Source organism: Aythya fuligula, chromosome 3 (genome assembly GCF_009819795.1).
Source record: "Aythya fuligula isolate bAytFul2 chromosome 3, bAytFul2.pri, whole genome shotgun sequence".
Classification (NCBI taxonomy): Eukaryota; Metazoa; Chordata; class Aves; order Anseriformes; family Anatidae; genus Aythya; species Aythya fuligula.
Window position 1 is genome coordinate 85638897 of NC_045561.1, and position 13720 is coordinate 85652616.

The 13720-nt window shown below is 34.6% G+C and overlaps 1 protein-coding gene across 8 annotated transcripts in view; it reads right to left on the bottom strand.

Annotated features, from left to right (window-relative positions):
* Positions 1-7704: 7704 nt before the first annotated feature.
* The window catches only part of MYO6 (myosin VI), a 104613-nt gene continuing 98597 nt past the window's right edge, over positions 7705-13720 (bottom strand). For 5 of the 8 annotated variants that reach the window (XM_032184195.1, XM_032184193.1, XM_032184192.1 and 2 more), the window contains 3 exons: positions 12607-12633; positions 10331-10546; positions 7705-8680 (listed from right to left, as the gene is read on the bottom strand). In XM_032184195.1, the coding sequence (XP_032040086.1) occupies positions 8481-8680; positions 10331-10546; positions 12607-12633 (443 nt within the window). In that variant the 3' untranslated portion in view covers positions 7705-8480. The remainder of the gene's footprint in view (positions 8681-10330; positions 10547-12606; positions 12634-13720) is intronic. The other 3 variants (XM_032184196.1, XM_032184194.1, XM_032184190.1) reach the window with 1 other exon arrangement.

Genomic DNA, 13720 nt, shown 5'->3' on the forward strand with positions numbered 1-13720 from the left:
AGAAAGCTGGGCCTGTGATGTTTGGGCTATATTTGAATTGGCAGAAGTATACTGACAAAGCTCTTCTCACCTAAATTTGTTTTCTTAGCTAGATCTTGAGAAGTGAGGCAACCACAAAGTAGAAAGTGGATTTGAAAAAAAAAAAAAAAAAAAAGAGTAGTTAATTTTTCACCATAAGTACAGCTCAAAATGAGAAAATGAGTGCTCACTTCAGAGGCTTTATGTTGAATATGCTTTAAGTAATTTGGAAAAAGATGAGAGAGAAGAAGGAGGGAACGCGTACATAGTTTCAGCTCATGAAAGCTGTGTTCCAAGAGCAACACTTCCATGTCACAATCTGGAAAACTCCTTTGGGGCCAGAATATGGCATTTCAATTGAATATTCAGGAGCAGTTGGCTATCTAAAATTTTTAAGCCAAATTTAAAATTCCAATTTGTTTGTTTTGTTTTGCCATGTATAATGACAGCAGTTACAACTTTTTAGGACACACTACTTACAATAAGTATACATCTGTGTTTATAAAGGAGTTTAGGAAAATAGGCATGAAAATTAGTAGAAACCAAAATAAGTTTTCAATGTTTTCCTAAGCATGAAAAAGGTTTTCAGTTTATGTTATAGGGGCTCTACATGGAAAATGATTGCAAAACCTAGTTCTCAGAGGCTGGTTTTTATCTTCTATATCATACAGGAATTAATATGCGCTTTGTGTCCAGATGAAGAACTTGCTCTTCCTTCTTTCTGAGCTCAGCAGAAAACTTAAGTTCGTGCAAGCCGCTGACTACCACAGTCAGGGCTTTACATAGTTAGGTCTGTGGGAACAGTACAGCTTGCTCAGCAAGTACTAATATAGGAAATAAAATGATTGTGAGATTTGTCTTTCTTTGGGCAATGCAGAACGTGACCAAGCCAGCATGCACACATTGGAGTGGGCAGGCCCCTTCAGACTGAGACACAAGGCCAACAAGCCCACATCTAGGTGACCTGCTACGGTTGAGTCAAACATGACGAAGTTCTCTAAAAACAATCCTGCTGATCTGATTCTCTGCTGGCCTACCTCATCCTGACATGTGTTCTCCTCCTTACAGATGGAAGTTCAAAACACAAGCTCATTCAAAATGCATCATTTCTCTTGTAATATCCCCTGTCCCTATCAGTGACTCAGCTGGATGTTCTCTACTCAGTGAAAAGGGTGCTGAAAAATAAGACATTGCTTTCAACTGCTAGGGTATTACATCAAGCTGTCTCTAAAGTCTATTATTTTGCAGTTGATCTAACAGATGTTATTCTATAAATTTGTCATTTATTTGTGCTTGTACGTAGCATTTAGTGAGTGGGCTTCATCTTCAAAATGTTCAAAATTCAGTAATGGATCTAATTCTTAAAGAGAAAAAGGATCTCATCTAAAGGGTCTTCACAAACATTTCTAAGCTTGCAAAAGACATGTACTGACACAGAAAATTGGTTGCAACAAATTTAAGCAAAACCTTGGAAGACCCAGAAGTATTTGACATAAAATAACCCAGAAGCACAGGCAATAAACCACTGGATACGAGAAGATGGTAGAATAATTCATTTCATGATGCTAAATCTAATTGGCACGGACACAGATCACTTATTCTGATGTAACGCAGATGCAGCCTAAAAGTTGTTACAGATTATCCCTCAGAAATACCTAAAATGTCATTCATCAAAGTTAGTGACTGCCATTTAGCATCATCTTCTGAAAAAGTGACTTTCAGTCACCAAGATGACTGAAATTATATTTGACGGAAAACAAAAGACTGCGATTTGTTTCACCCTCGTGTCAGTCACTTGGATTATCAAGCAAACAGTATTTTGGATTAAAATAATACAAAAGCAATGCAAGATAGCCTGTTAGAGCTCCCCCACCAATATCACAGATTTAGTGTTTCATTACCACAATCACAAGGGAAAGATGTTCTAAAATACTATTGAGATGGAAGGGCTTTACTCTTAGTTCAAAATTTATGGCATTAGGCTTTACAGATTTTAAGTTTGATTGGCACTGTTGCTGCTCTTACACCAAAACAATGCTGAGGAACCAAACATCCCGAAGTCTAATTTATCCCTGGTGTGCTGGTAATCTCCTGTAGATATTTTAGTTACGGCTTCTTTTGCAGCAAATTGCATAGTTATTATTTTACAGTCAAAAACATGCTCTTCAAATTAGGAAGGTATACATATATAGCACTTGTTTGTTATTTCATACAGATACACAACATTGTTACACCAGGGACAGAAATAATAATTCTTCTCTAAACTCCATGATTTAGTATGTAAAATAGCTTCAGGAGCAGGATTATTTCAATTCTCCTTAGAATGAACTGGAGACTATCTCAAAAGGTTTTAGTGAGCTCTTGACTATTAGCAGTAGATAAATAATAAATTTTCAAAATGAAAAATGCTTTTTAAATGTCTTACGAGAATTTCTCTTACAGGTATTCAGAATAACAAAGTCTGCATTATTCAAGACAGCAGTTCAGGTTGACAATGCGTATGAAGAAAAATCAATGATTCCTAAAGACATATCATTTTCTCTTCAAAAATCAGTACACATTTAACATATCATATTATTAAAGAAAAACAACACTATCAAGTTTATCAACTATCTGACCATGCCCAAAAGTTGTCTGGTAAGAGATCACCAGTGTTAAGATGCCTGCACTAAGCATACAGTGTGTATATATATCTTAATCATATTTTTATTTCACCTTCTTGTGCTAGAAATGGATTTTGCTCAAAAGTGGCATTTTTTGCAATACTGTATTAGCTAATACTGTACAACCACTCTGGTAAAAATGCAGATGAAGCTTTCAAGCAGACCTACACCATTTTATTAACTTTTCTTACCTACACTAGAGCAGAGTAAGCAGCAAACATGGAAATTTATGAGCTGTCATTAGTGAGGGTTTTACCTCTTTCCACAGGCTACATTTAAGTGTTTGGGAACTTCTCCATTCTCTCCTTACTATGCTCACACTGTAAATCACATACAAGTTGGAATTATTTTTTAATGGCTTCCCTGAAAATCAGATTCCTGTTTTTCTGTTAATAAAAGCATGATGTATATACATATGTACATATACGCTTCACTGCTTAATTCCTGGTGACAGAATCACCACAATTTGAGCTGGCAGGGCCCTCTGGAGGCCATCTGCTCCAACCCCTGCTCAAGCAAGGTCACCCAGAGCAGGACCACGTCCAAGTGGCTGCTGAACATCTCCAACAGAGTTAAACTGTCTTCTCCTCAAACTTCTCAAACTGTCTTCTCCTTCAAAATTTTTGAAGAGAAAAAATATTTGCAGTTTTCTTAATCCTTTAAGAACATGAGATTCACATTCACAACTACCTTCCTAGTAGCAAGTAGATTACAAAGCCATGCACAAACGTACTTTAAATTTGGTGTATAATTTTGAAAGATTACTATTAGTTTTTCTAGAAGAAACAATGGGCAGACAATGGGTGGCCATTAATTACTTATAGGCTTAGCAATTTATGCCCTATGGACTCACAATCCTGATTCAAATATGAGCATTACTTTACCTTGAACATCTTTTTCTTGAATACACACATATATATAAACATATATATATATATGTATATATATATATATATAAACATATATATATATGTGCCATGCCTGTGTTGTATAACATTTAGGCACTGTTTGCTGCTTGGCACACACCGGAAGTTGTATTTACAGCTCAAAGTGAGCTTCTACAAAGTTCATGACTATACTGGATGACAGCTCCTCATTCAGATGTGAAACTTTCACATATTCAGGATAGTGGCTGATTGTAGTTATAACTCTTTTTAACTGTTAGTACCACATGATTACCACAGCAAAGACTGAACTTTAGTTTACATTATTATATACATTTATAAATTCAGTTAATATAAACAATTAACTGCACAAACAGGGCTCCTTGAAAAAAGAAAAACAAAACAAAACAAAAAAAAAAAAAAAAAAAAAAACACGATGATTGTGTACAAATGAAGGCAATGTACCAAGGACACAAGTTTAAGTTTCTACAACAGAAACCATATTTTTACTTAGTCTATTTAAATAGAAAATACTTTAAATCAAAACACTAAGATGCTGTTTTACACAGTAACACTTCAGAATAAAACTTCACTTTAAAAATAGTGCTTGCAGGGCACTGGATGTCATCCCTGTCAACAGCATTAGCTCTTTACAATTGCTCATGTAAGTTAAGATGCATTAAGAATGCTGAAAGCATTCTTTTTTTCCATTACAAATGTATTTTTGTATGTGTTTAGTGTATTTGCATTCGTACCCATTACCATTAGGTTAAAAAATGAGTAATTTTAAATTGTGTACTTCAAAAATGATTATTCATGATTGTATTTATTACTCCCGATTATTAATTACCAAATATATTTGCTGGATGTAAGCCTTTTGTATTTCAATAAAATATAATAAAACTATTACTTGAAAATTACACAGGGAATTGAATTATTATTTAATCTCACACTACAATGTAGCACATTATCTTAAAGGTGATGTTTAACTGTAGTTCTAACAGTAGCTGGAAATGAAAACCACAAGGAAATTGAGACAAAATTATACCTAATGAAGTCTGAATTACTTCAATTGTCTTAAATTGAAAATACTACTCTGATTTGGCCCTTGAAACAGTTTGATAACTTTAAAAAACAAAACAAAACAAAATAACAACCTGCTCAAACAAAGCTTTTGTTGCAGCACATAAGCTCAAAATATTTTAAGTGGTTTCATTAGTCACTGATTGTTATGATCTAAAATGAAGGAGATGCAAACAGTAAACAGCACAGCAAACAATAAATGCAGTGGTTACAGTAAAACTCTCATGGTTTAAATAAATAGCAATACAAGTAAGAAAATATGTTTTAAAAAATCCTCAGAATTGAGACAATGGTAACACCATTCGTAATATCAGAATGTTATTTCAGAGAAACACTCAAAGAGTAAAGACGAAACCTTTTCTAGAGCAGCTTTAAGCACCACATACATCTGATAAAAAGGCAGCAGGTAGTTCTAGCACCAAATCCTTCTCATAACTTAACTTACCCTTACCTTATTCTTTAAATTTTTAAAGACAAAACAGTACAAGAGATGCAACTGAGATTTCAACATGGAATGTATTTATTTATTTAAATTTTCAGTACAGTATTAGACGGTCATTTAAATACTTTAAAAATATTTTCGGGGAAAAAAAACAAACAAACAAACAAAAACAGGCTTCTACTACAAAAAGGAAACCGGTCTCATCAGTGGGTGAAAGACCTTATGAACCTTGAGTAGCATTCTCTAGAAAATTTATATTACTGGTCAGCTAGTCAGGAATGTAGCCTAGCATGGTGATTCTCTTTCTCTCCTTTTAATTCTGGAGTGTTTCATGGAGATCTCAACTACAATGAAGAGGTAGAGGCTACAATGAAGAGCTACACCGAGAGGCAGGAAGAAATGTTTACAAAAAAAAAACAAAACACACAGAACTAAGACAAAGAGTTTAGCATTTTGCTTCAGAAACATTTTTTTTTTCCTGTGTAATTGTAGATCAGAAGGGCATTAAGATAATACCACAATCCCTGAGATCAGAGATTGACTCCAAATCAACCAACAGTATCACTGACACAGTAGATGAGACAATGGAGAAAATCTGTAAAAGCAGATGAATATTGCCTCACGTAAAAAAAAAAAAAAAATAGTTCTGAAGTGAACCAAAAATTACTTTTGTTGCACAAAAAGATCAGCGAAACTACAATCAGATGGTTTTGATATAGAAGAAAAAAGGTATGCTACTGTGCAAACTAGAATACCCTGATTTTTGGAATGTGTCTTCTGGTTGCCTCAGGCATACTGCTGGAGCAATGCAGAGAAGTGGGAACATGTCAGTTGAAAACATCCAGCCACCAGTTCCTCTTCCGCTATTTCAAATTTTAATTTCCCTCACAGCTAATATTTCCCATTTAGCTAACAAGACTTCCCAGAGAACCCAATCTGAAAAATAAAGTTTCCTTCTGATACCAGTCTGTACATAACTTACTGTCTCAGAACAGCCTGCATCAAGGAAACACTGGCCTAATGAAAGGAAAAAACTGGAAAAATTACATTAATGATTTTATTTATTTTAAGTTCCCAACAGTTATGTTTACATACATATATATATACACACATACATACTTAAGTATATATATATGTATATACATACACCCGTACACACATACACTTAGATGGTTCTTTGCTTAGTGTTCAGTCTCATAAAATCTGCTTTACATATATAAACTGAGACCAAACATGGTAAGTCAAGAATTTAAATCCAGACAGTAATAAATATAGAGTAGGGCTTCTCACCACTATCAGTTCAGTGATTTTCTTTTCCTTGTATCACATAAATGGCCAAAGCTTTTTGCAGTGCTAAGTTTCTGGAGACAAGGATTTCTGAAACCTTTATTCCAATCCACTAACACGTTAAACCAGTAACCTAAATTTCATAACATCACCTTTACACATTGAATAGGTCTGCACACAGCTTGCTAGCCGGCAGTATGATGCACTTCTTTCATCTTCCAGGCAAAAATTACTGCTTCGGTGAAGAGGGTTTTTTTTTGGGTAAAATGAAAACATGTTTTCCAGTTTGGAATCACAACACCAAAAAGCAGAGTGGGTATGCAGTGGAAGCTGAGATTCCCTGATGTAGCTAATTCATACCAAGTTAATGTACTACTCAAACATCTTCACCTGTATTCCAGTAAGGAGTGAACTTAGACAAAGGCATGTAAGCACAATCTATGATCAGAAAGGGTGTATGCATCATGAGTTTTCTCTATGTACAAACTGTTAATAACTTGGAAGTTATTACGCATATTTATGTATTTAAAAACTACATTTTTTAACTTTTTCCAAAAAGTTTCAAACATAGTAAAATGAAAGGAAATAATTTTGCAGTGTGAGCAATCTTTGCCAATTTATACCTCAAGCCCTCATTTTTAAACCAGGTTGAATAAGTAATTAGACATCAAGTTACTTGTATTTCCAATTCTTATCAGAGAGATAAAATACATAATCAAGCTTAATTTGTTGAAATAACGGCCAGCACGCTGAAACACTCACATAAGTGAACAAGACGCACCTTAAAACTGTAGAAAATTAATAATTTCTATCCACAAAATCTCTAATTGGTTGATTAAGGAACTGTTATAAGCTAGGACACTTGACAAAGAAAATTGAGATAAAGATCAGTGCCTGAATCACTACAATATTCCAGAATACTAAAAATTGTAGCTAATTCAGCAGCACATGGCATATAAATGATGCATTATGTTACTGGACCAAATTTTTATACAGTCTAACAAAAGGTACAGACCTTGTGCATCTCATTACAGTTATAATATACAGGACATCTGAGGATCAGGTCTCAATGTTTAATTAAATTATATCACCACCCATAAGCTGAACATATTTCCCTTATGCTATCCTTAATCTTATATGCCTCCAGATATAAATCTTGGACAATTTTGCATACAATATTTAAATTACACTACATGGCTAAGTGAATTGTCCAAGAACGGACAAATTTCCTAATACAAATTTGGTCAGAAAAATAAAAGTCTAAAGGAGACCTGTACTTGAAAAAAAGAAAAAAAAGAAGAAGAAGAAGAAGAAAAAAAAAAGGGTAAGAAAGAAAGAAAAGGAAAAGAAACTGAGAGAAGTGGTATAAGCCCTAATGAGCAGTACATTCTTTGTGTACAATATTACAGAATATTGACATATATAATGCTCTTCTCAGAACATATAGAAAAACATTTCTTTTAAACCAGGACAGAGAGTGCATTAAGTAGGAATTTATGAGTCTCAAGTGTAGGAGGATTTCCCATCAGTTTCAGAAGAAGTCAGTAAATACAGACACTAACCGGTTTTCAAAATCAGGACATAAAATGTCTCAGATTATAAAAAAGAATACTCCAACTTCTCCAGAACAGAAGTCAAAGCTAAGGCCTCACAATTCCAGTTAAGAGATACAGCATATCCTCTTTAGTAAGCCACCACCTAAAACCAACTATTTAGTGTTTTGAAGAAGAGATTTTATCAAAAGGTGGTTGCAATGCAGTTCTTTGTGCTACGTACTCAAGTACAGATAGATTACTTAGAAGTGTTAAGAGTAGTAACAGAAACTGTTAAAGAAAATGCAATGTATAAACAAAATGCAACAAACTACACTGACTGAAAATTCTTCAGGGTCCTCATACCTATTAAGGCTCTCTACCCAAATTAAACATCACATCATACATTACAAATTAACAAACCACATGATTAATAAAATCTGTTCACTTTATATTAAACATCTCTAATATGATTATAGAATGTTTACGTCCTCTGCTGCATAGAGGAACTCTTCCCTTTGTATCACGGACAAGGGTTCTCATCTCAAATACTACTGTGCAAAATGACCACTTATTCCAATAGGTTCTGCAGCATAGCTGTAGCATACGTAGGACGAGCTTGTCTGCTTGCAATTGCTTTTTGAAGATACTGGATACCTCCACAGCGCTCCCAAATTTCTTCAAACTGTCTTGACAAAATTTCAGCACCTCGCTTTCGGGTTAAGCCAGTCTCTTCAAGATTAAGCTCGCACATATCCATATCATCCTTACCTGAAATCATAGAGGGACAAAGAAAAAACTTTGTAACGTTTTCACATCATGCAAAGGTCCCATTAACAAAGATTAGGTCTTTGTTAATTAAATTTCTTCTCTCAAGCTCTGGCTTGTTGATAGACTTCAGAGCTTAATCAGGGAAGAAGTGTTTGGAAGGATTTCTACACACATTGTAGAAAAGCAGTGTCAGAATAAACTAAATCCAGATGCTGAAACAGACAAAATTTAAAAAGTTTAAAAGCGAGCAAGAAGGAACAAAAGGGAAGATGCCAGAAAGATCAGTATCTCTATCTATTCTCCTGAAGCCCACCAAATCTGTTTTAGACATATATACAGTTTTACAGACAACCACTGTTATATTTTTTTAGACGTAGCAACGTGACTAAGAACTTGAGACTTTTGATCAAATAACCAGTACTCCTAATCTGTCAGCCTCCCATGCTAAACAAACTGATGAACAGTATTGCCCACGTGGAATCCAATGAAACAAAGGGTGCAGTTCAGTTATTTCAATCTTATTTTTAATAGGTGATCTATTGAATGTGTTATTCACAACAGCTATGTTACTTTTAGCTAGGGGCTTAGACATTGAACAGACAGGAACTGGTACAATTAATTCTATTAAAAATAATTAGCAGAAAACTAAGGAACTTTAGCTGCTAGTAAAGCATCACTCTGTGAAACATGTATTCTAGCCTTGTCAAATTAAAGACAAACTCATAACACTGAACAGAGCATTTCTCCAGTACTTCCTCCCCTTTTCATTATCCACCAGAAAAGGGGGATACTAGAAAGCCAACCATATCCTGAGCTACATCAGCAGTGAGACCAGCAGGTAAGGAGGTGATTCTCCCCCTCTAATCTGCTCTCAGGAGACCCCACCTGGAATGCTGCAATCAGCCCTGGGGCCATAAGAAGGACATGGGTGTATTGGAGCGAGCCCTGAGAAGGGCCACAAGGATGATCAGAAGGATGGACCACCTCCTATGAAGACAGGTTGAGAAAGTTGGGGTTGTTCAGTCTGAAGAAGGGAAGGCGTCTCTTAACGTCTTCTAAGACGTTAAGAGAAGGCTCTAAGAAGACGTTAAGAGAAAGCTCTAGGGAGGCCCTCCAATACTTAGAGAGCCTACAGGAAAGATGGGGAGGGACTCTTTGTCAGGGAGTGTAGTGATAGGACAAGGGGGAATGTCTGTAAACTAGAAGGGCAGATTTAAATTAGATATTCAGAAGAAATGCTCCACTATGAGGGCAGTCAAATCTAACTAAAAACCAGTCCAATGGTGAGTTTAAGTTTCTCAGTTAAGATCTGACCATGTTTTGATGCTGTCTCCAGTTCTGTGAATAATCTGAAAAAAGTTAATAATAAAACCATTTACATGTAGATTCCCAAATAGGATTCTCTGTCAATGACTTCCTAGATTAAAGTACATGCAAAAGTAAACCATGTGACTAGTTACACCTCCAAATGATGGTCCATGACATCTGGCCACCACCAACAGCAGTTCCAAATCCTCAAATTCTGCCTAGACTTGAACTGCTGATGAAAGAGGATACAACTTGCGAAATTTGTATCATCAGCCTCCTTTCTAAAAGGAAGTCATAAGCTTTGAACTCTTCCAACATCCACATTCTGCTTTCAATACCAACCAGCTACAAGGAGAATGGGTGCCTTGTCAGGATGAAGTTCCATTTGTCGAGCAATCCATGGCCCATCAAAATGTGCATACCACCAACCCTTCTTCTTGTTCTGGGGGTCTTTGTATTGGTCCATGGGACGAATGAAGGGAATGCGGAAGTAACGCTGTTGTCTGTTTATTTCAATCTCCTTCTGCCTGGCTTGTAGGGTTGTCAGGTTCTGTTGAGCTATTATACAACAAAAACAACCAAACAAAAAAAATGCATATTATGATTTGCTTGATTGATCATCAAACTAAAAACAACAACAACAAAAAACGTAACTGGGAGACTCTAAATACAAGGCTCATCAAGCCTGAATGTATTGCAATCTCATACAATGTGTGTGCTACAACACTGGTGAGAAAAGATTTGTGTTAACTATTGTATCTTTATATAATTTGTAAATGGCATACCTAAAGTAAGTTTAGACAGAAGCAAATAAAATATCACAATTTCCTTTAAGTTAGTATTTTACGTATAACTTTCTATACAAAATTTCTTACCAACCAGAAGTATTAATCAGTAACTGCTCCAGTTTAGTCTCTTTGTAAAACCAGGTTACTGTGCAAAGCAGCATTTTCAGTTACAGTAATACAAAGCACCACACAGAGATTTTTCTTTTGACAAACAAGGATATGCAATACTGTTAGAAATCACTAACTTGTTAATAAAAATGTTGACAAATAACTGCTTACCACAAAGCAGCCTTCAAAAATCACTGTCTGCCTAAATTGCTGCGTACTAAACTCCAGCATTAGGACTACTTTCTGGCCACTTTCTTTTTCAAAGTATTTATATCAGACCATTAAAGTCAATTGACCAAACTTCTCCAGGAGACAGTTATATGAAATCTTTTAAAGTTTCATTTTCGGATGATCGCTTCTCGTGCGTTTTTTGACTCCCTTGGAGTCCCACACATTTATTTCAGGCTTTGGAGAAGTACCTTCTTTTGAATCAAAACAAATACTCTCATCAACTCATCAACTGATCAACTTTCTTACTGTTACATATACAGTATTACAATCAGTTTTAAATAGTTAATGCTCTTACAAACAAGATCCCTTCTTTAAATGTCTCCTGCAAAAAAAGCTATTGATCTTGTTTTAGTGTTTTATAATGAGTACCCTGTTTAAGAAATTCTGAATGTCAACCTACAAAGTTTGTGCAAAATAATATCAGTGTTACCAGCTCGGTGCTTCCTTTTTTGTCCATTGCTTATAAAGCAGTAAAATTAATTGTTGAGCTAAGATTTAATAGATGAAAAATGACAATCACTTCTTATAATTTATTTTTACAGTTATGAACAATACTAATGGACTACATATGTACCCTGAAACTAGTTCTACTTATATTCAAGCAAAGATAGTATTTTAAATGTGAAGAGTGGGTTATTAAAAAAAAAAAAAAAAAAAAAAAAAAGTATTTTATAGATCATGTCTCCAATTTTTTGTCCCATGTCCACATTTGCAAAACCAAGAAAAACAAAATAGATTATAATAGATGAACACTACATTTATACACCAGATCTGATAAAGCATGTGTTTCATACTAAAATATAGCCTACAGTCCACAGCACATTACTTCTATGATCTGTGAATTGTCTGAGCATCTATCAGAGCCAATCAGTGCTTTAGTATTGTCAAACACTTTTTGTACTGTAATGGCAGCTGCTAAGACATTTCTAATCCTATGCATACCTAAATTCAAGAGTAAATCTATATGATGGGAATGCTAAGTAGCCAATACAGCCTCTAACTTTCAGCACTACTGAAAGTTGCTATTTACTTAAAAGAAACCACCACCTGAATGTTAGTTTGTGTGCTAGGAAGAGCTGTTAATTTAAGTTAATTCCACAGTTTTGCTACAATAACAACAACAACAAAAGAAAAAAACATGTAATGACATTAAAGTATGGTAGTTAGAAGAAATAAAATTTTGGAGGGGGATGGAGATTATCCCTTCAAATAACCTACATCAGAAGATTATTTTATTCACCCTTCCCATGATGGCTCAAATGGGAAGGAGTTCAGGAAAATAAACAGCAATGTACATTAATAAATTAGAAGAGTGACATATAATAACCTTTGGTTGACGAAAACTGCAAAATGCTAGTAAAATAGCATTTTATTTGAACATTAAATTCCATGTACATATGTAGCAAAACAGTGGATTAAATAAAATTAGTACAGAGCTCCTGAGTGTTCCTAATCTTCAAAGTTAGCTTAAATAACCATCTCCCCACTTACGTGAGTTGTTCAAAAATGGTGCAAAATCTGTAAACAAATATTACATATTGAACAAAGCATAAAAGTGCTGATCTTTTTTAAAGTTACAATTTATTTACCTTGTTTTTCACCAATGTTGAAGATAGACAAATAGAGAGACATAGGTGTTGAGCTAATTATTTCTATTCATTTCCTGCTCATTGACATAAATATAATGTCTCCTTTCTTCAGCTTTTACAGATTCCCAATTGCTTCTAGTTATTTCTGGATTTGATTTTGAAACTGATTATTTTACAACACCTGTTTCAAAACCTCAGTTGTACACATGCCAAGTACAGACTGCAAAAAGTGTCTTCATAATTATTGTAGTACTTTTAATTTTTCGTATTTGTCATCAAAAACATCTTTAATTCCCAGACCTCTACTAATATCAAAACTGCCTATTCTAATAATAGCACACAAACCTGTTTAAATCCTGTACTGCATGTATGACTTTAATCAAAGGATAACTCTAAAATCATATGACATAAGTGAAAAGATGGAAAGAGAAAACATCATCATTTGAAGCACACATCCACTGACACCTAGAAGAATTTTAGCTTACACATCTAAGAAATCAGAGTTCCTTCCCACTACCTTCTTGGATAATTACAGTACATAGATGTGAAATGCTCATATAGTATAATTATTTGCAATAAAAAGAATTAGTTCTGACGTTATCAAGAACACCTAAAGTTTCAGTGACTTTCTTATGAACTGCTATATTCTGACTTGTCTTCAGAAATATGAAGTCATATTTCAAGTTAAAAGAAAAAAAGCACTGAAAAATACTGGAGAGAATGCTGCAAATTTCTCATTTTAGCTAAATGTGATGAGAACATGAATATTCTAAGCTTTACTTGCAGAAATCCAAAGATTTTCTGCTCTTTAATATTTCCCATCAGCAATAAAATACATGAATATTTATTTTAGCTATTTAGCTCCAAACAAAATTTGTGAGCTCTAATTCAAAACAACTTACTACTTTGCAGAAATGCTTGAAATGCCTTTTCACGTTGTTTTATTCATAAGCTTTCTTAAGCACTGAAAGCAACATCACAAGGCATGGCCACAAGACCCCAGTCTTTGATGAGGT